The following is a 21,674-nucleotide window of genomic DNA, read 5'->3' on the forward strand; positions in this document are numbered from 1 at the left end:
CATGGTATTTTGTACACTATATTCGTCTTGCTCATGTTGGGTCTCGGGTCCTTCGTTCTGTGAGTTGTTGTCTGAGCGTGGCTGTTGGTTTGTGTGCTGTTATGAGTCCTAGGGGTCGCAGTAGTCTGGCTGTCAGTTCTGTGGTGCTCCTGATGTATGGTAGTGTGGCTTGTCCTTTTGGTTGTGGTATGTCCTCGTTCCGTGGTCTTTCTCTTAGTCATCTGTTGATGAAGTTGCGCGGGTATCCGTTTTTGGCGAATATCTTGTATAGGTGTTCCTCTTCTTCTTTTTGCAGTTCTGGTGTACTGCAGTGTGTTGTGTTGAGACAACAACTCACCAGAACGAAGGACCCGATACCCAACGTGAGCAAAACTAATGTAGTGTACAAAATCCCATGCAAGGACTGCACTAAACACTATATAGGACAAACAGGAAGACAGCTAACAATCCGCATACATGAACACCAACTAGCCACGAAACGACACGAGCAGCTATCCTTAGTAGCCACACACGCAGACAACAAGCAACATGAATTCGACTGGGACAACACTACTATCATAGGGCAAGCCAGGCAGAGAACAGCCAGGGAATTCCTAGAGTCATGGCATTCATCCACAAACTCCATCAACAAACACATCGACCTGGACCCAATATACCAACCACTACAGCGGACAGCTGAAACTGACAACCGGAAGCGGCAGGGACAGACCACTATAAACACTGGAGGAAACATCAAAGAAGCGCTTCGCAGGAGGCTCCCAAGCACTGATGATGTCGCCTAGCCAGGGGACGAAACGTTTGCAACAAAAACTTAACTCTGTTTTCTGTGTATGGATGCTGCTTGACTGCTGCGTATTGGTGTGTAACAGAATAATCTGAGTCAGAGTTGCTATAGCAATGCTTATTTTTACATGCATTTGTAGTTTGGAGCTATGGCTGACTTCAGTCGAGAGTGTTGTGCTAGAAAAGCCCAGCAGGTCAGGCAGCATCTGAGGAACAAGAGAACTGACATTTCGTGCAAAAGCTTTCCTGATGAAAGGCTTTTGCCCGAAACGTCAATTCTCCTGCTCCTTATATGCTGCCTGACCTGCTGTGCTTTTCCACACCACATTTTTTTTTAGATTACTTAGTGTGGAAACAGGCCCTGCGGCCCAACAAGTCCACACCGACCCGCCGAAGCGCACCCACTCAGACCCATTCCCCTACATTTACCCCTGCACCTAACACTACGGGCAATTTAGCATGGCCAGTTCACCTAAACTGCACATTTTTGGACTGTGGGAGGAAACCAGAGAACCTGGAGGAAACCCACGCAGACACTGGGAGAATGTGCAAGCTCCACCCAGTCAGTTGCCTGAGGCGGGAAATGAACCTGGGTCTCTGGCGCTGTGAGGCAGCAGTGCTAGCCACCGTGCCGCCTGCATTCTCTACTCTGATCTCCAGCATCTGCAGTCCTCACTTTTTCCCTTTCAGTCTACCGTATGTGATCATGAACTCCTGAAGTGGGACTCAAACTCAGCACTTCTGATTCAGAAGGTGTGACACTGCCTGCTGTGTCACAACAGTTCCTATCTGCTGAATATTTCCCACATTTTCTGTTTTATTTCATATTTCCAGCATCTGCAAATTTTTGTTTTTGTAATATGAATTACATATCTATCTACCATTTATGTTTTAAAAGCCTACTTGAAGGAGTCTCTAATGTAAAGTATTGTAATTTACAGCGAAAGTTTGGCAAATCCTATTTTACTTAGTACGATTTAAAGTTGTTATGGAGATAAAGACTTAGAAATGCGGTTCTTTAACATACAGTTCTGCACATTCTAAACCATTTTGGTACTAAAAAAGCATTCATGCTGTATTAGCGAGTTTTGAGAAGATGTGTAGCTCAGGTTGAGGTTCTGGATGTAGGTTTGCTCGCTGAGCTAGAAGGTTCATTTTCAGACGTTTCATCACCTTACTAGGTGACGAATGAGCCTCCAGATGAAGCGCTGGTGGCATGGCCTGCTTTCTGTTTGTGTTTAGGTTTTCTTGGGTTGCTGATGTCATATCCTGTGCTGAAGCCACTTCCTGGGGTGACGTCATTCCCTGTTATTTTTCTCAGGGGGTGGTAAATGGGACCCAAATCAACATGTTTGTTGATAGAGTTCCAGTTGGAATACCATGCTTCTAGGATTTCTGCCTATTTGACCTAGGATTTCTAGGCCAAACAGGCAGAAAACTAGCCAGCAGGATACATGAACATCAAGTAGCCACAAAAAAAATGACCCACTCGCACTAGTATCCTTACATACAGATGAAGAAGGACATCACTTCGACTGGGACAACTCATCCATCGCACTAATCTTGACTCTAATCTCCAGCATCTGCGTCCTCACTTTCGCCTAGATATTGTTGGCAGATGAGTATAGAATGAGTTGTGAATATGCAAGGGTGTTTTTCAGTTGTAAAGATATATAATTTTAAGACTGATCACTCTTGTGAGATTATTATATTTCATCTGACGCTGATCCAGATTCTCAGACTGACCCTATTTGACCGTCTCTCAACTCCCATTTCCTTTGAACACCTTGTCTGGAGGTCTGTAAAACACCGCATGGCAGCAAGATTTCTATTTGTTGGTCAGAAGAGCAGAGAACTTCCTCAAGCAATTCCAAGATGAAGGCTGTACACGATGGGTTCACGACCCCAGTAGCAGCGCACATTTCTGACCAGGTTGCCTTCATGAATGTGAGATTTACTTTGGTAGCACCCCATCTGACAATCACATGCAAAAGACACTCTCCCTTCACTTCCTCTAAAACAAAGCAGTCCTGTGAACAAAGATGCATACTTTCAAAGTTCATCTTTGCTTGGTATCAGTTCTTGTTTTGTCAGCTGCACATTGATGGTGTGGAAGCCTTTGTGGTTGATGAATCCTCTGAAGTGGTGTGGAGCACTGCGATTGTCATATCCAGCAGACAGCGATGCTGTGCACCTGGGGAAAGTCAGTGAATGCCCCAAATCTTAAAAACCTGCTCACTTAATTTTATTCTGAATCAATAGGGCTTTGGAAAATTACTATTAATATATCTACACTTCCTTTATCTATTTCTGTTAATCATGTGTTTGGAGACCATCAAGTCCTGGAGATCACCTTGGTCCTATTATTTTTTTCATTTATGATTTTTGCCTTGTATTGAATCCACTTTATTCCTTGTCTTGATTTATTTAATCTTCCTTGTATTTCTTTTTATTTTAACCTCTATCATTTCTTTACTCATAGCAATTTTTGAATATGTCTATCGTAAATGAGGCCACATTTCCTGAACCACTCTTTCTTTCTCAACATTTTTTATAAAAGCTATTAGGTTTCTCCCCCCCACATTCCCTTTCCCATTCTTAATTTATATCTTTTTGTTTTGAAAATTGGCTTTCATTTTGCCAGTCTACAAGGTTTGTAGACACCCACAGCTGAAGAGCGAATTTTAAAAAAATTTACCTTATTTAAAACCTTAGTTTGTGCTTCTCCTTTCTCTGTTGCACTAAATATCACATTCAATCATTTCATGTTCTTCGTTGGAATTCTAAAATGGGATTTAAAAACTCAAAAAAGAATTTCACACTCTTGCCAAGTGAATCTTTCAATATCAATTGTTGATTTAAACTTGTAAAGCCCTTATCACCGATTCAAAATCTATTGACATAAAAATTGCAATTGAAATTCTAATTAGGAGGGTTTTTTAAAATGGCAATTTTTCAATTTCTGTCTGCCTTTCCAAAGTTAAATATTTCTCTCTCTTGGTTGACTGACAAATGAAATTTCACCCATTTGCACGCTTAATGGCATTTACTTTCAAGTTGTTGCTTCTTTCAAAGCTGATAAGTTGCTGGATTTTAATACTCTTCCTCGTTATTTTGATTTGTCTGCTCAAAATTGGCAAATAACTAATAAAACTTATTTCTAAATTGACAGACATACATTTACAATATATTTATAATATTTTATACTACCTACATTATGTAGACCTATTTATAAACTAAACTTTTAGAATCATTTAAATTTTCCTCTTTCATCTAAAAATAGATTATTAACTATATATTTGACTCAATATTTCATTTTGATCAGAATAGAAGAACATAGTGCTATTACTGGCGGAAAATGCGGTTTTGCTTTAAATCCTAAGATGTAAGATTTGGTGAGTCTGTCATAATCATCTTGAATTTCCCTGGCAAATCTATCAACTTCCTTTCATAAGGTTTACGAAACCCAAAACAAATTGCTCCATTTTGCTGGTCTTTTTTTATAATGGAGATTGGGAAATTCCTGCATGAATTTTATCTCTCAAAAAATTACCTCCCCATGTTTGGTATGGTTCTCCCTGCACCTCTCAATTTAAAACCTGAAAATATCATAACATGACCTTGTTATGACTGTTAGTAAACATTGCTTGGGTCTGATGATTCTTGTCCCCTTTCTTTGTCTATTCTGTAGTGTGATAGCAGGATTATTGGCTAACCTACATATCCCTGAACACTATGGCCAATTTAGCGTGGCTAACCCACCTAACTTGCACATCTTTGGACTGTGGGAGGAAAGCAGAGCACCTAATGGAAAACCACCCAGACATGGGAAGAACATGCAAACTCTACACAGTTGAAATTATTTGACACCCTAACTTGGCTTCCAAGTCATGTGCATTAATTAATGTGAAAAGTACATAGTCAAATTTTCAGGTCCATCAAGTTGGTCAGTAGGAATGGTGATTCAATAAGTAGTGGGGAAAAAAAAAGCATTGTCAGGAGGTACATGAAATCACATAAAAATTGTGTTTTATATAAAGGTGCTGTGTGGCGGTGGATGCTTTGGCTGAAAAATTGATACTTTGATCGGTAGTTATTCTCTGAGACGCAAACATACCTGCTTACTTTCAAGATAATTGCTGTTACTCAGTTTCTTTGAAAGGACAAATAAGCTTAAATTGTTTGAGTAGTCATTAAATCCTAAACATTACAAGTATGCCAGCATATTGTAAAATGGAGAAATCAGTGACTAATACTGGATGGTTGGTGACTTAATGATGTCCAGTATTATCTGTTTCACAGTTATGCAATTTGAATCAATATGAGTTGGAACGATCATACAGCTGTATGTTTTTGCATTCACTCATGGAATATGGGCACTTTGAAATGATAACCAGTTGATGCGTTATCTACCTTTTAATTTTCTTTTGTAACACTGTAAGTTTCACATCCCCAAGTACCTATCCAACTCATTTTGAATCTATAACCTCAGACTATTGACACATTTGTCAAGGGAATTTTATTCTCTATCCATATCATTCCATCAGCTTAGACTTCATGGAGGCCAATTCTTCCTCTTCACTATTCCAAAGAGAACAGATCTAGTTTATCCAACCTCTCCTTATAACTGATAACTCTCTTAGTAGGCCTTCTTGATCACCTTTTATAAGACTTTTATGCCTTTTTCCTTAAGTGGATTCACAGAGCTGATCACAATATTTCAGTTGAAGCTTTAACAGTTCTAGTATTATCTCTTCTGTTTTTAAATTCAAGGGATCTATATTCTTTTTATAACCACCTTATCAATTTCCCTCGCCATCATTAAGGATTTATGTACAGGCACCAAGATTTCTGATCATATACTGTTTTCAGAACTCTGCTAGTTATAGTAAATAATTAATAGCCTTTGCACTTGAGTCCTTCCAAAGATCTGCACTGCACTCTTCTCCACATGAAACTCTATTTGCCATATTTTGCTCATTTCATCACCTCTTTGTCATTCAAATGCATCTTGTTATTTGATTGCTGGCTGCTATTTGCCAGGTTTTATATGATATGCATATAGCAACCATGTAGTGTGCCATTTTGGAATCATAAATTATGAGGAGAATAGTAAATATGTTAATATGATGTTTACAATTCAGCACCATTACTTCAACTTATTAATTACATTGCAATATAATTTAATGTTAAGTGGATTGATGGGGAGTGACAAATCTGAAAACATGCCAGCAATCCAAAAGATTGATGTTAAAACATTGGCTTCTTTGAGTTTATTCAATCAGCAATTGTGTCATACAGATCAGAAAATTCTCAATTCCATTCCAAATACATTCTCTTTGCTAATCTTAGCCAGTGTATAAGCTACTGCAGTGTAGAAATACAATTTGATTTCTCACCATAATCTAGGCAGAAGCTAAAGAATAACCTAATTACAGTTACAAAATGAGCCAATATTTATCCGTTAAAGCTCATGTTTGAATGTTGGTATGTTTTGCAATTTGTACCAGAGGGAAGCCACCACTTATGAAACTGCTCCAAGAAACAATGAACACATTTAAGAAAGTTTTAAAGAAAGGAAAATAACGTTTTTTTTAAAAAAAACATGATGAGAGCTGCAATAGCATCATTTAGCTGTTTGCAGGGCCAATGCAGTGCTTCTGAGAACATAGTCATAGAATGTAGCCAGGAAGACTAAAGATAAATTTTCAACAATTATACAATTTGTGTTTAATAAGTTGTAATTTTTTTGCATGGAAATTGCATGTACTTTCTAGCAATAAATCTGCATGTTTCTTGAATTAAATATTGTTCTGTTTTATTTGCATGGCTTGATAGCTTTCTAATTATTTTATTGTCAAAAATGTACAAATATTCACTGTACTGTTCCAATATTAGAGAATAACATATAGTGGGGTCAGTGTTATGAACACTGCTTTTCTTGCATTACATTTATGATCTAAATGTCAGTGTGCAACACAATTTCAAAATCTGCAGATTACACAACAGTTGGAAGTATTGTGAGATGGATGGTAACAGACTTTGAAGACATAGGTTGGTGTAATTTGCAGAACAAGTGGCCAATTAAATTGAATGCAGAGAAACATGAAGTGATGCTAAAGAGCAATTTTATCTACTAAAACAATTGTAATGTGGTTGCAGGATCAAAGTATCCTGTGATAGGTTGTATTTGTGTACAGATCATTAAAGTTGGTAGGACAGGTTGAGAAGCTGGTTAATAGGTATACGGCATCTTTGGAATCATAAATTGAGGCACAGACAACGAAAGCAAGAAAGTTGTGGTGAATCTTTACAAAATACTGGTCCCACCTTAAATGAAGTTTTGCATCAGAGTCTGCACTCATACTTTAGGAAGGATGGGAAGACGATGAGGAGGATATAGAAAACAAAAATCTTAAGAATGATTTTAGCATTTAAGAAGGGACTTCAGGTATGCAGTTATATTGGTGAAGCTGGGTGTGTTCCCTTATAAATGAAAGTTGAGAGAATATTATAAACAAATTACCTGAATAACCTAGGTGGGGAGGAATTCTGTCTGTTAGTGAAAGGATTGAGAACCAGACAATTTAAATCGATTAGCAAAAGAACCACAGGCAGTATGAGGAAAGTCATTTTTACGCAACCAGTGGTTAGGATCTGGAATGCAGCTCCTGAGCATCAGATGGAAACATTTGTTAATAGCTTTCACAAGGGAATTGTCTAATTATCTGAAGAGGAAAGATTTGTGGGGTCATGGGGACAAAATGGATGAATGGGAGTCAATCTTGCAGAGAGCTGGCATAGACATGTACGACCAAATGACCAGATTTCTACTTAATGAAGTTTTGTCAGTTATTATGGAGCAAAAGAAGAGTGTTCAACCCATCATGTCCATGCCAGCTCTATAGAGAGCTATTCAGTCATTCTTGGTTCCTAGCTTGATCTTAGTATCCCTCGTTTGTTTCCCGTTCATCCAGTGTCCTTTTGGAATTATTGATCATCTCCACTTCCACCATTTTTGGAGGCACTGAGTTCCAAATCATTACCATTTGCTGTTTAGCAAAGCTCTTCCATGATCCTCTACATCTCCTGTCCAAAACCAGAAAATTAATACTGCCACCAGCTTATTTAAACAGCATTTCTTTGTCCACTTTATCTAAATATACCATAATCTTGGAGACCTCTGTCAAACCTCCCTGCAGTCTAGCTTCACCAGCCTATCATTGTAGCTTGGGTCCCTCATTCTGGAACTATTTGTGATATTCACCTCTACATTTTCTGAAGGCCCTTTCCATCCTTACTAAATGTGTAGTGCCCAGAACTGAGATGCAATATCCTGGTTGTGGTCTAGCCAGAACTTAATAAAGGTTAGGTAACTCTACTGATTTTATGCTCAAAACTTCTATTTATGATGCTTAAGGGTCCCTATGCTTAATTAAATTGGAATGTAAATTTCAGTACCCATGTGATGACAGTGTCTCAAAGTCTGGTGGTGTATAGTACCAAACAGGATATTACCTTGGGCTGCTTGCAACAAGCAAGGTGTTGACCGTAACCAGCCAGCACTTGTCAAATTCATTACAAAACATATGACATTAATTGTGATTCTGCAGTTGGATGATGTTTGCAAAAGAATCCTAAGTGTACAAAGAATTATGCTGACATCAATTTAGGATTCTTGATTGGGCTCAGAGTTTGACAAACTTTAGTATATTGGAGAAGAGGTGATAGTCTAGTGGTAATGTCACTAGACTAGTAATCTAGAGCTCCAGACTAATGTTTGGGGATATAGGATCAAATACCATGAAGATGGAGGATGAAATTTAAATTTTCTGTAAAGCTGTAATTAACAACAGGCAGAATAGTGAATCAAAACTAGAGGACAAAGGTATAAGGTAAAAGGGGAAAGACTTAAAAATGACTTGAGGGGTAACTTTTTCATGCAGAGGGTGGTATGTGTATGGAACAAGCTTCTAGAGGAAGTGGAGGCGGTAGGTACAATTACAATATTTAAAAGGCATCTGGATGGGTCTATGAATAGGAAAATAAGGATTAAATGCTGGCAAATGGGACTTGGTCAGATCAGGATGTTTGATCAGTATGGATGAGTTGGACCGAAGGGTCTATTTGCATGCTGTACGACTCTTCTAATGAATGATGTAAAAATTCTATTTGGTCACTAGTGTCCTTTTGTGAATGGAAATCTGGCATTGTTACTGGTTTGGCCTGCATGTGAATAACATTAATTGTACTCCATGATTGCCTAAAAAAACATTCAGTTCAAAGGCAGTTAGGGTTGGGCAATGCCAGTGAAGCACAAATACAATTAGGGATCTTTTTTGTTTGAAAGCCATGGATACACAGCCATTTCAGATGGGAAGAATGTGCACATACTATGCCAGTTTAAACTCTACAAAGCAGGTGGCAAGCATTGTCAGCTTTATTTCTGAAGGCAATGCCTTGACTAATCCGAGTCAACGTGCCTCATGTAAGCTTTAAATAAAGCTTGGCAATTAACTGTCAATCATCAGAAATTGGTGCACTCACCATAGCATCTCCTCTATGAATTGGAGTTTACTTACCATCCAATCAGTGCTGAATTTCACATTGTTTAGATGCTACTTTTCCTTTATTTTATTGCTTATGAGTTGTCCTGACCAGTGTAAAATGTAAAACTTTGACAGAATGTGCCTTTTCTTTCCAGCAATGCTCCAGGCCTGTACTACCAAATTGCTATTTGCACTAGAAATATGCTTACACTTTTTTGTGTGAATAGTGATAGACTCTTCTAAGTTTATTTTTGAACACTTGAGTAAAACTTCACTTTGAAGAATGATATTTTTTTTCTCCGGTGTTTTAAAAAATAGTTATTGTAATAAGTTTTTCAAACAAATCATTCTTTTTGTACAAATATTATGATTGTTCATTGTCCTAAAATTGTCCTAAAATATCCAAATAGATATTGAGTCATTTGAAATATTTAAGATTGATATTGCTAGATTTTTGTTACTTGACAGTACCAAGGGATGTAGAGCCAGAATGAATAAATGAAGTTGAGATGCAGATAACCATGATCTAATTGAACAGGGGAACAAGCTAAGGAACAAAGTGAGCTAGTTTGGTATCTAAGTTCTTCCAGTTCCAGCCTGGGGAATGTAGGAGTCATAGCTGCTTCTACCAAATGGTGCCTAGTGTGTGAACAGAAACTGCCCTGACAATTAATGTGACAGTATCAGTGTAATCTCTTCTTTAAGGAAAATTGGGGTTCACAAAGATCACCCTCAATTACTGTTTTTTACATAATTTTCCTTGAGTGCCTAGTTAAAATTGAGACAATTAATGATTATGGGCCATTTGGGTGGCATGGTGGCTCAGTGGTTAGCGCTGCTGCCTCACAGCGCTAGGGACCTGGGTTTGATTCCTGCCTCGGTTAACTGTCTGTGTGGAGTTTGCATATTCCCCTCGTGTCTGCATGGGTTTCCTCCGCGTGCTCTGATTTTCTCCCACAATCCAAAAATGTGCAGGTTAGGTGATTGGCCATGCTAAATTGCCCATAGTGTTAGGTGCATTAGCCAGGGGTAAATATAGGGTAGGGGAACATACCATCATGGAACACAGAGTCTGGGTGGGTTACTCTTCGGAGGGTCGGTGCGGTCTTGTTAGGCCGAAGGGCCTGTTTCCATATTGTAGAATATCTAATCTAATTTGCTTCATTCTACCTCCAAACCACAAAATGTTGCCTTTCATAATACAGTACTGTTACAGAACCAGTCTTTTGCAATCACATAAATGGAAAATAATTTTGCTGTAGTATCACTGCCACTGGTGTGGCTGGTGGATTTACCAGATAATGGGCAACTGAGTACTCGCCTTGTTAATCTGTGCCACCATCTTCCTTTCCTCCATATTCATTTTGCATGGTGGTCTGAATGTCTGACCACTGATTGCTTAATGTTGCAAAGGGGCATGATTGATTTGGTGAAAAAAAACTGGCGGAGTTCAGTCTGGAAACCTGAGATGTCCTCCATTTTGGAGATGATAAAGATAGATCAATGTCTTCTAATGATAAGCTTAAGAACTATGAATGAGCAGAATAATTTGTGGATCAATATACAGAATTCATGAAACAGTGGTGGCCCAGTTAAATAAAATGTTAAATGATAGATACTAAACTTTACCTGCAGGTTCTGCTGGTCTCTGCTGGTCCTCTGATTCATCCCTTATGATTTAAATTTGCTGCCTATCTCTGTTGATTGGTAGTTTATGGAAAGAACAGTATACAGCACAAAGACAGACCCTTCGTCCTTCCAAGCCAGTGCCGACACATTTTGCCCTTCCATACGAAAACTGTTTTCATTTGCAGGATTTGTATCTCCTCCAGTCCCTTCCTGTTTATGTATTGGTCCAGGTGTTTGTTGAATGCTGCTAGTGTGTCTGCTTCCACCACCACCTCTGGCAAAGCATTCCAGATACTCGCCACCCATTGTGTGAAAAAGCTGTCCTGCACATTTCATTTAAACTCATCCCCTGCACTTTGAACCTGTGTGCCCTAGTACTTCCCACTGTATCCATGCCATTCACGAACTTAAACTTTTATCAGGTTGCTTCTCAGCCTCCTGCGTTTCACTGAAAACAAACTTAGCCTATCCAACCTTTCTTCATAGCTAAAATCCCCCATAGCAGGCGACATCCTGATCATTTTTTTCTGTACCCTCCAAAGCATCCACATCCTTCTCGTTGTGTGGTGACCAGAACTGTATTTCGGCCACACTTGAAATATTGCATAAAGTTCTATAAAGCTTCAGCATGACTTGTCTATCCGTGCACTCAAAGCCTCTTTCAATGAAGGCAAGCATGCCATAGACCTTTTTATACTACCTGCGCTGCCACCTTCAATGATCTGTGGACCTGCACATCCAGTTCCCTCTGCATATCAATACTCCTAAGGGTTCTGCCATTCACTATATGATTTCCACTTATACTTGACCTTCCAAAATGCATCGTCCCCCCATTTGTCCACATCTTGGTCTGCTTGTAGGAAACATCACTGTCAAGTCAGAACATACCGGGAGACATCCTGACACGGATTCTCAGTATTTTTCCCAGCTTTCCTGACTGAACATACCATCGTGGAACACAGAGAGACGGGGATGGCACCTTCCTGATCTGTATGCACTGTTTCTCCTTGGTAGCTGAACATTCAGAGGACTTGAATGGGCAATTTGCAATCTGCATTGGATTTTGTGTTGCATAATTAAAATTTGATGACAGAAATGCTGTCATAGATATTATGCATTATATATTCTGGACAAAGACTAACAGCCACATACATGTAAAATTAAAAATACCCCCAAAAAAGAGTAACTTTTATCAGTATAAGAATTTATTTAACCTGATGTTGCTGATGAAGATTTCACAACAAAAGAATGCTGAGATTGTGTTGAAGAAGCGAAGGTAATTGAACTATAGCACTAAATTTTCTTCATTTTCTTTTTAAAGATTGTTCATCAGTTCACACTAGAGAATATAGTAGACTGTGATTAAGAATATCCTTTATCAGTGCTAGGCCTTAATTAACCAGTAAATACCCCAAGCAGGCAGACTTGTTAATTCTGATTGAGAGACAAAAGAGCTTTATTTCTGCGGCTCTTAAGAGGTATAACTTAACAATGCAATCTTTTATTGTAGATATCTTAATTGTAAAACCCCTTATCTATTTGAGTACCTTTATTACACCCACCCTTGACCTTATTTGCTCTAAGGAGAATAATTCCAGTCTCCCCACAAAACTAAATTATCTATGATCCCTCTCCAATAAATCTGCTATCAACCCTCTCCAAGGTGTTGAAACCTTTTCAAAATGCTCTGGCCAGAATTGCACACATGCTGGCTATTGACCTCACATGCTTCCAAGGAAATTTTTGTGTATTTGCCAGCAAATGTCACACTCTAATGACATCTTCCCATCTTGTTTATTGCATGTTACATGCTAAGTCATCAAATGCAAATCTGTATAATTCACGGGTATTTGATGAAGCCACATATTAATAAGCTTGCCTCCTTTCTGTAAGACAAGTTCTTATTGCAATACCCTGAAGTGGATTTGAATAAGATGAGGAATAACTCTTTGCCAGGTCCTGTGAATCAGGAAGCCCTGGAGATTCCAGGCACAGACCGACTTTTGGAGTATCAGGAATGGAGAGTCAGGAGGATTGGAGCATCAGTGTCTTTGCTTTTATCTCTTTCATTCTATGAGTGGCATGGTGGCTTAGTCATTAGCACTGCTGCCCCACAGCGCCAGGGACCCCAGGTTCGATCCCAGGTTCAATTCCAGCCTCGGGCGACCTTCTGTGGGGAGTTGACATATTCTCCCTCTGTTTGTTTCCACAGTCCAAAGATGTACAGGTTAGGTGCATTGGCTATGCTAAATTGCCTATAGTTTCCAGGGATGTATAGGCTAGGTGGATTAGACATGGGAAAATGCAGGATTGCAGGGACAGGGGAAGGGTCTAGGTGAGGAAGACGTAAACTGGGACACTGAAGTGTCAATTTACAAGAGAAGGATCTGAGAACTGCTGCTGCATTATTGCAGAATATGGAGGCTTCCAAATTTAATTTTTTCGTGTTCTCAATAAGGTTTTGATTGTCTGCAGTCCCCTGTAGAATGTGTGGTATCTTTGGAAACTATAGCAAGGCTTAGAATGCAAAAGTCCTTGTTGCCACTGATGGCAATCTTTCTCCAGCATCAAACTATTGACATTGTAGCTCTGCCCTCCAGCATCTCCTCTAGCCTGGAAGAGGTGTGCAATAGCATTAACAGAAAAATGACTGGATAGGTGCTTTGTTCACAGATGTCCTGCGACCTACTCTTGTGCTGATTGTTGGAATATATTTATCCCTGTGGGAATAGATCTGGCACAATGCAAGCTGCATACATGGCCCTCTCTCACAAGAGTAGTGCATTTGTGCCACTGTAAAACTCTTCTTCCACAGCTGTTTGGGTGTTAATTAGTTAGGTGGACCAGCTACTCTGACAACAACTGAAATGGATCAGTCTACAGTGAGAGATCACCCACCAATAGGATCCTCAGTGCTCTCCTTAGAATAAGAGCAATCTTTCAACAGCAAAGCTGAAAGCACAAGGGCAAAACCGTTAGAAGGACTGGTATTAGGAAGAATAAAGTTTTTTTTTTAAAAAAACAGGGGTAGTACCAGGCTGATTATTTAGTAAATTTCCTTTCATGGCTGGAGTGATTCAGGACTGCTTTCTTGCCCACCTGTTGTGGTGCTGTGGGCCAGCCTAACTTTGGCAAAAAACTGAAGAGGAAGCAGGTTATTGAGTTCAGAAAAGGAACACTGTGTGGTTGTATGCAGATAGGTTCAATAGCTGCAAAATTTGCAATGTCAGCTGGTATTTGTCTTCTATGAGTCAATTAAGGATGAAAGGACTTAGCAGAGTTGGGGTACTATTTCAGGTGAAGCACACAGAATTGCTAATCGACAGCTTCCCTGTCATTTGTCTTCTCTTCATCAGAGCCAAGTCCATGTTCACTGTCGCTTCATCTCCAGGGTCCACATGGCAAATTCATGGATGCCACCATGGAGTGGCAACTTCGAGGGTTTCCTTTCTTTCAGAATCCCAACATCAATGTTTGTTGAGAGTGTAGAATACATAATAGCCCCTTGAAAACATTGCTATTAAGTAGTTTTAATCAAGCAGAAATCCATGCACCAACTGGTTTTGTTGGAAAAACATGGACACAATGCCTTATCACATGATAGCATGGCACCACCCAGACAACAAGAATAGAAACTGAATTATTCATGTGGCATGATATGTGATAACTCCCTGATTATTGATGTAGCTGCCCCAAGGGAAGTCTCCTGTGGTGGCCTGAGTGCAATCGATGACATCCTGTCCTTGTGAGAATCTCAACGCTACTAAGCCAATAGACACATCACATTGGTCTTTTGTCGTACAAGCCCTTTAGAAGATTGTGTATGTTACTTGCTTCATTTGTGAGGTTTTTGCCAACTGGCTGATGTATGCATGTCAGCTCCTGCAGCCTGGAACAACCCAGAGGCGACAAGGTCAGCGCCCACGAAACATTGCAGTCCACCATCTGTTGTGGACTCCTCATCTGGCTGCATCTGCTGACAAGGTCAGGAATAATTTTGAAACCTGAATGAAACTACCTTTGATACATCTAGAAATAAGTAGTCATAATTCCTGTACACCTTTGTGGAGTTTACTGGCAGCTTTCCATCCCCTGTCTGCATTCTTTCCCCTTCCTGGCAGTCTTCCTGCAGCTTGACCTGCCTCCTCCATCCCTTCAACTTCTAGTCTTCTTGCTCTTTGTGCTTCCTTTATTTTTCCTCCAGCATTCAGTTAGGATATAATGCAGAGAACCAGTCTGTTTTATCCTGAGTGGTCTGTTCTTAAGACCTCGACTTGCCTCTCCCCACCTTACTTCATCTAACTTTATTAGCGTTTATTTTTCTGATGTGTTTGTCTATCTTCCCTTAAATGGATTTGTACTATTTGTCTTAATCAAATGACAGCCACTTAACCTTATGACAGTAGGTTTCACAGTCTAATCACTCTTTGCTCAATAGGTTTCTCCAGACGTAGTTCTTTGATATAGCAAAGAACTGCAGATGCTGAAGATCTGAAACAAAAAGAAAGTGCTGGAGAAACTCAGCAGGTCTGGCAGCATATGTGGCAAGAAAGCAGAGTTAATGCTTTTAGTTCAGTGACCCTTCCTCAGGACTGATAGTAGCTAGGAAAAGGTGGTATTTATGCAGATGACAGAAGGATAGGGGAGACGGAGTGAGTGAATAGGTGGAGACAGAGCCCAGAGAGTGACAAAGATAAGCAAAGGGAATGCTGATGGTGAGCCAGGGAGGAGAAAAGCCAATAATGGGGACAATGAGTAGATGAAAATGGGTTGGCTATGCTGAAAGCAGCCCATATTATGACGTGGCCTGAGCTGTGCGGGTGGGTAAGGAATGTGAAAGGTGGTGTTCAGGCTCTAAATTCATTGAACTTGACATTGAGTTCTGAAAACTGCTGGGTTTCCTAATGGAATGTGATATGCTGTTCTTCCAGCTTGTGCTGAGCCTTACTGGAGCAATGCACTGGGCCTAAGACTGAAGTGTTGAGCAGGTAGCATCGTGGTGTATAGAAGTGGCAGGCAACTGGAAGCTTGGTCATTTTTTGTAGACAGAACACACTTCCTACACTTATGTCCTCACCCTTTCACTTCCCGCACCACCAGCCTCTCCATCCAAAGGAGGTGGTCATTTTACCACCTCCAGAGGGATGCCACCACCAGACACACATTTCCTTCCCCTCCCCCTCCCCCTCCCTTTCAGCATTTCACAGGGGCCGTTGCCCTCAGGAAATCCTGGTCAACGACTCTTCCACTCCCCAATTTCCCCATTCCACCTTCCCATACAATTGCAGCTGGTACAACACTTGTCCATTTGCTTCCTGCTTTCTCACTATATAAGGCCATAGAACACCTTGCAGATGAAGCATTGATTTACCTGTATTTCACTTAATCTACTGTATTGCTGCTCACAATACGGTCTCTACATAGGGGAGACAAAACACAAGACTGGGTGACTGCTTTGCATAACACCTGCATTCTGCCCATAATCCTTTTTGATCTACTCGTTCTCCCCATTATCTGCTTTTGTTTTCTCTTGGCTCATTATCAGCCATCCCTTAGTCTGAGAAAATAGGCTCTGTCTGAACCTATCTGCCCACTCTTGCCACCCCGCCAGTGGAGGTGCCAGTGTTGAACTGCGGTGGATAAACTTAAAAATTACGCAACACCAGGTTATAGTCCAACAGGTTTATTTGGAAGCACAGGTTAAAAAGGCAATAATATTTCACAAAAGTTTTGTTTTTTATTGTCTGGAGTAAGATTTTTTTTCTATCCAGACATATCATAAGTGCCCCTCTAAATATTTGCTTGTTTCAAGTCTAGCCCAGATTCATAGTGAAAACTGAATTCACCATCAATTTTGTTGTGCCTTCTTAAAATTGAAGGAATTAAACTTGATGAAGGAGCAGTGCTCCGAAAGCTAGTGCTTCCAAGTAAACCTGTTGGACTATAACCTGGTGTTCTGTAATTTTTAACTTTGTATAGAAATCCATTTGCACCTATTGAAGTTAGTTAAAATCATTTTTGTGTGACTGACATGGCTCCAGTAATGTTTCTGACTCTTAAAGAAGCAACATCATGGAAACATTGTTTGAGTAAGGTCTTTTATTTATATATGAAGAGTATACAGAGATCAAAGAATTAATCCATACCTATGGAATTAACCACATGTTCCATATTCTGTGCATTGTTTGGGTGTCCAATTTGTATGTTGGTCAAGAATGCCCTGCAAAAGAATTGCATTAAACATCTAGATTCAAATTACTTCTGTTGCATGCGAAATAGGATGTACATATTGGAGATGAATTTCAACACATCACTAATTCTTTATTTGATCCAATTAACAAAGTCATGTTATTTAAAAATTAAATTGCTTTTGTTTGCTGCTAGGGCATAGAGTTCAGTAGACATAGTAATTGTTTTGAGCTTTTTCTATATTTGTTCTGTGGCTGTCTAAATCACTGGAAATAATTGGCTTCAAAAAAGCTTCACCATTTCTGTTCCACAAGAATGTATTTGTGTTTGCATTCAACTTGTATTAGTTGCTAACTAATTCAAAAATGGAGGAAAAAAAGTTTTTGAATGAAGTCTAATGTGCATGTTTACTTAATTTTGCAATGTAACTGTGCTTCACATAGATTGTATTCAGCATGATTACTAACCTTTTTCCCATTCTTTTCCCACCATTTATCATTATTATACATCTTCCATATTTCTGATGCTCCGTACATCTGTTCTCCATTTATGCTGCAGTGTGATCAGGACCAATGCATTCAGAGCACTAAATTCGTTTTGCAGGCAGCAGCCACACCGCTGTTACAGAGTGAATCAAGCCCAATGAATGAAGAGCTCCCTGTCCCAGGGAAAATGACAATTTCTTCTCCATGTGCCACGTTGACTCTTGGGCAGCCAACACCTCCACCGTCTACATCAAGCCTTGCAACAGAAACCATATTAGCAGATACATTGCCATTGAAGGAAGCCTGTGAAGGTCACCACTTTCTTACGCCAGAAGAGGCTCCATCACCTCCTGGAATGCTCACCCCAGGTAGCCCACTTACTCACAGCCACACAATGCATGTCCTGAATGCAGTCACCCAGGATTCAATGCACGAGGATTCAGTTCGTGGCCTTGTCAAGCTTAGCTCAGTTTGACACCTCTTATGGCCATTTTAATCTTTCCCAATTCCAGATGTTACCTGGAACTGTCAAAAGATTATCAAGAAATTGCACCATAATCCCATTACAAACTGACGTGAAATAACAGATAATCGCTTCTACCCTGTAATGAAGAATATGTGCCATTATGTGAAAGAAGAAAATGTGTGCTCATGAGTAATTCAGACTAAGAAGCAACACTTCACTGACTTTTGTTTTATCTATGAAGCAATGGCAAAAGACTTTCAACTGCACCCAGATATTGTACAACAGTGTAATTTCTATTGTGCTATATTTTCAGAAACTTGTGACACAGTGGAGATTGGTAGGAATGACTCATGACCTGTTGAATTAAAAAGTGAGAAGATGGAGTGAATCAGTTGTTAAACTCAGCATGAAAGCTTTACTCATCTGAACATGTGTCTCAACTCTTGTGAAGGTGGTTAAAAGTGAATAATCACAAGGTCTTTTGTTGAAGCCTGTTTTGACTGCAGTCTAGGATACTGTGTTGCATTGTAAACAAATGTTACAGACCAGTGTAAAACTATTGAATACAATGGTGATCTTTGTTTTCCAATGACTGAATGAATGCAATCTATTAGCCTTCATTATATAAAATTTAAATTTTGGGTTTATAGGATCTAAAGTATTGAGGGCTGCTATTGTCTCACACCATATCATTTATCTCTTTCTGTGAAGTGTTTGAGAAGGAACTGTTCTGTGCCATGTCACCATTTAAATCTGGTGATATTTATTTCCTGTGGACATTAATAAATTGATTTCACATTTTATTCTTTAAATCCTTGGCACTTGTACGTAATGGAATTACTGTGCTTAGCTTGAGTTTTTGCCAATACAAGTCTTGTTAAATTCATAGAACCATACAGCACAGAAGGAGATTCTGCCTATTGCGTTTTTAACCCACTCTTTAAATAGCTATCACATTACTCCTACTTTCCTGCTCTTTCCAAACATCCCTATCATGCTGCAAGTATTTATCAAGTTGCTTTTTGAAAGCTACCATTGAATCTGCAAAGACCACCACTTCAGCCGATGCATTCCAGAACATCATTACTCATGTTAGAAATTCCCATCTCCCTTACCAATGCCTTTGCAAACTGTCTTCAACATGTGATTTCTGTTTGGCAATCTCCCTACCAATATTTACATGATCAAAATCATTCATAGTTTTGAAATTCCATTAAGTCTCCTCTTTGTGTAAGGAGAACAAACCCAACTTCCCTCAACTCTCCCTTGTGCCTTTTTACATTCCAAAAAAGTCTACTTTGACATCCTTCCTAAAGGTTGGAATTACTAAAGTATGATCTCCAGAATCAGTCACAATATTCCTGCTGATGCATGACTAGGTTTCCCATAGTGTCCTTGATCTTGCACTTTGTCTGTATTTGTAAAGACCAGGCTTTTAGAAATGCATAGTGATTATGTCCTTGGATTAATAATTCAGAAGAAAGGTCCAGAGACACAAATTCAAATCACATGGGAATATGAAATCAGTTAGTTAAGGAAACCTATAATAAATAAGTCAGTGGTGCCTGTTTGGCAACTGGATTGCTGTTTTAAAAAAAAATGATTCATTCTTCTCCTTTAGGAAAAGGAATCAACACAACATTGTGATTAACTCTTAACTGTCCTATGAACTGACTGAACAGGCCGCTCAGGAGGAAGTGAAGACTGCTGGTGCTGGAGATCAGTCGAGAGTGTGGTGCTAGAAAAGCGCAGCCGGTCAGGCAGCATCTGAGGGACAGAAGAATCGACATTCGGGCATAAGCCCTTCAGGAATGAAGCTTATGGGCCAGGGGTGTTGAGAGATAAATGAGAGGGGGATGGGGTTGGAGGGGAAAGAGCTGAGAATACCATGGGTAAGTGAAGGTGAGGGAGAAGGTGATAGGTCGGAGAGGAGGATGGAGCAGATAGATGGGAAAGGTGATGGACAGGTCAAGAGGGTGGTGCCAAGTTGGAGGCTTGGATCTGGGATAATGGGGGGGGGGGGGTGGAAATGAGGAAACTGGTGAAATCCAGTGTGGTTGCAGAGTCCCAACGTGGAAGATGAGGTGTCCTTCCTCCAGGTGGTAAGGAGTGGGCGATGGTGGAGGCCCAGGAGCTGCATGTCCTTACCAGAGTGGGAGGGGGAGTTGAAGTATTCAGCCATGGGGTGGTGGGATTGGTTGTTGTGTGTCCCAGTGATGGTCTGTGAAACGATTCGCAAGTCGGCATCCTGTCTCCCTGATATAGAAGAGACCACATCGTGTGCAATAGATACAGTAGATGACATTGGTGGAGGTACAAGTAAATTTCTGTCAAATGTGGAAGGATCTTTTGGGGCCTTGGACAGAGGTGACGGGGCAGGTGTAGGCGCAGGTTTTACACTTCCTGCGATGACCAGGGAAGGTGCTGGGAGTGGGGTGTGGGCTGGTGAGAAGCGTGGATCTGACGAGGGAGTTGACGAAGGTCCGGAACGCTGATAGGGGTGGGGAGGGAAATATGTCCTTGGTGCTGGAGTCTGTTTGTAGGTGGCAGAAGGATGATGATGCGATGTATACTGAGGTTGATGGAGCAGAAGATAAGAACCTGGGGGTGGGGGGGTGTTCTGTCCTTGTTGCATTGAGAGAGGTGGGGTTCAACGGTCGAGGTGCAAGAAGTGGAGATGTGCTGGAGGGTATTGTCGACCACGTGAGAGGCAAAATTGCGGTCTTTGAAGGAGGCCGGGTGGGATATTCTAAGATGGAATTGAACACGCTGCTCAGTTGTATCAAACCATTATGACAAGTATTCCATCATAATGAACAAGTACTGGGAATAGTAGGTTATACAGAATATACTCCCATCAGCATCACAGGCTTTCTAAGGGCCGCTCTTGTGGTGCAGTGTTGCTGTCCCTACCCCTGAACCAGAGAAGCTGGGGTTTAAGTCCCACTTGCTCCAGAGTTCAGTAAAATCATCTCTGAACAAGTTGATTAGAAAAAATGGGTTAAATAAAAAGGAAAAAAAGTCGTTGGCTCGGTAGCAGCACTATTGACTTAGCAGAGACCTGAAAGACCTATCTGCCAGACTGACTGTTTTTACCTAACTGAGACAATGACTGCAGATGCTGGAAACCAGATTCTGGATCAGTGGTGCTGGAAGAGCACAGCAGTTCAGGCAGCATCCGAGGGGCAGTAAAATCGACGTTTGGGCAAAAGCCCTTCATCAGGAATAAAGGCAGAGAGCCTCAAGGGTGGAGCGATAAGCTAGAGGAGGGTGGGAGTGGGGTGAAAGTAGGATAGAGTACAATAGGTGAGTGGGGGAGGGGTTGAAGGTGATAGGTCAGGGAGGAGGGTGGAGTGGATAGGAAGGTAGGACAAGTCATGGGGACAGTGCTGAGCTGGAAGTTTGGAACTGGGGTGAGGTGGGGGAAGGGGAAACGAGGAAACTGTTGAAGTCCACATTGATGCCCTGGCGTTGAAGTGTTCCGAGGCGGAAGATGAGGCGTTCTTCCTCCAGGCATCTGGTGGTGAGGGAGCGGCGGTGAAGGAGGCCCAGGACCTCCATGTCCTCGGCTGA

At 40.5% G+C, this 21,674-nt stretch overlaps 1 protein-coding gene across 5 annotated transcripts in view; it reads left to right on the top strand.

Moving 5' to 3' along the window:
* The window catches only part of zdhhc14 (zinc finger DHHC-type palmitoyltransferase 14), a 193,842-nt gene extending 174,929 nt beyond the window's left edge, over positions 1-18,913 (top strand). For 2 of the 5 annotated variants that reach the window (XM_043696153.1, XM_043696155.1), the window contains exon 9: positions 17,709-18,913. In XM_043696153.1, coding sequence (XP_043552088.1) covers positions 17,709-18,110 — 402 coding nt within the window. In that variant the 3' untranslated portion in view covers positions 18,111-18,913. The remainder of the gene's footprint in view (positions 1-17,708) is intronic. The other 3 variants (XM_043696154.1, XM_043696158.1, XM_043696157.1) reach the window with 3 other exon arrangements.
* Positions 18,914-21,674: the final 2,761 nt, after the last annotated feature.

Source organism: Chiloscyllium plagiosum, chromosome 9 (genome assembly GCF_004010195.1).
Source record: "Chiloscyllium plagiosum isolate BGI_BamShark_2017 chromosome 9, ASM401019v2, whole genome shotgun sequence".
NCBI classification, from domain to species: domain Eukaryota; kingdom Metazoa; phylum Chordata; class Chondrichthyes; order Orectolobiformes; family Hemiscylliidae; genus Chiloscyllium; species Chiloscyllium plagiosum.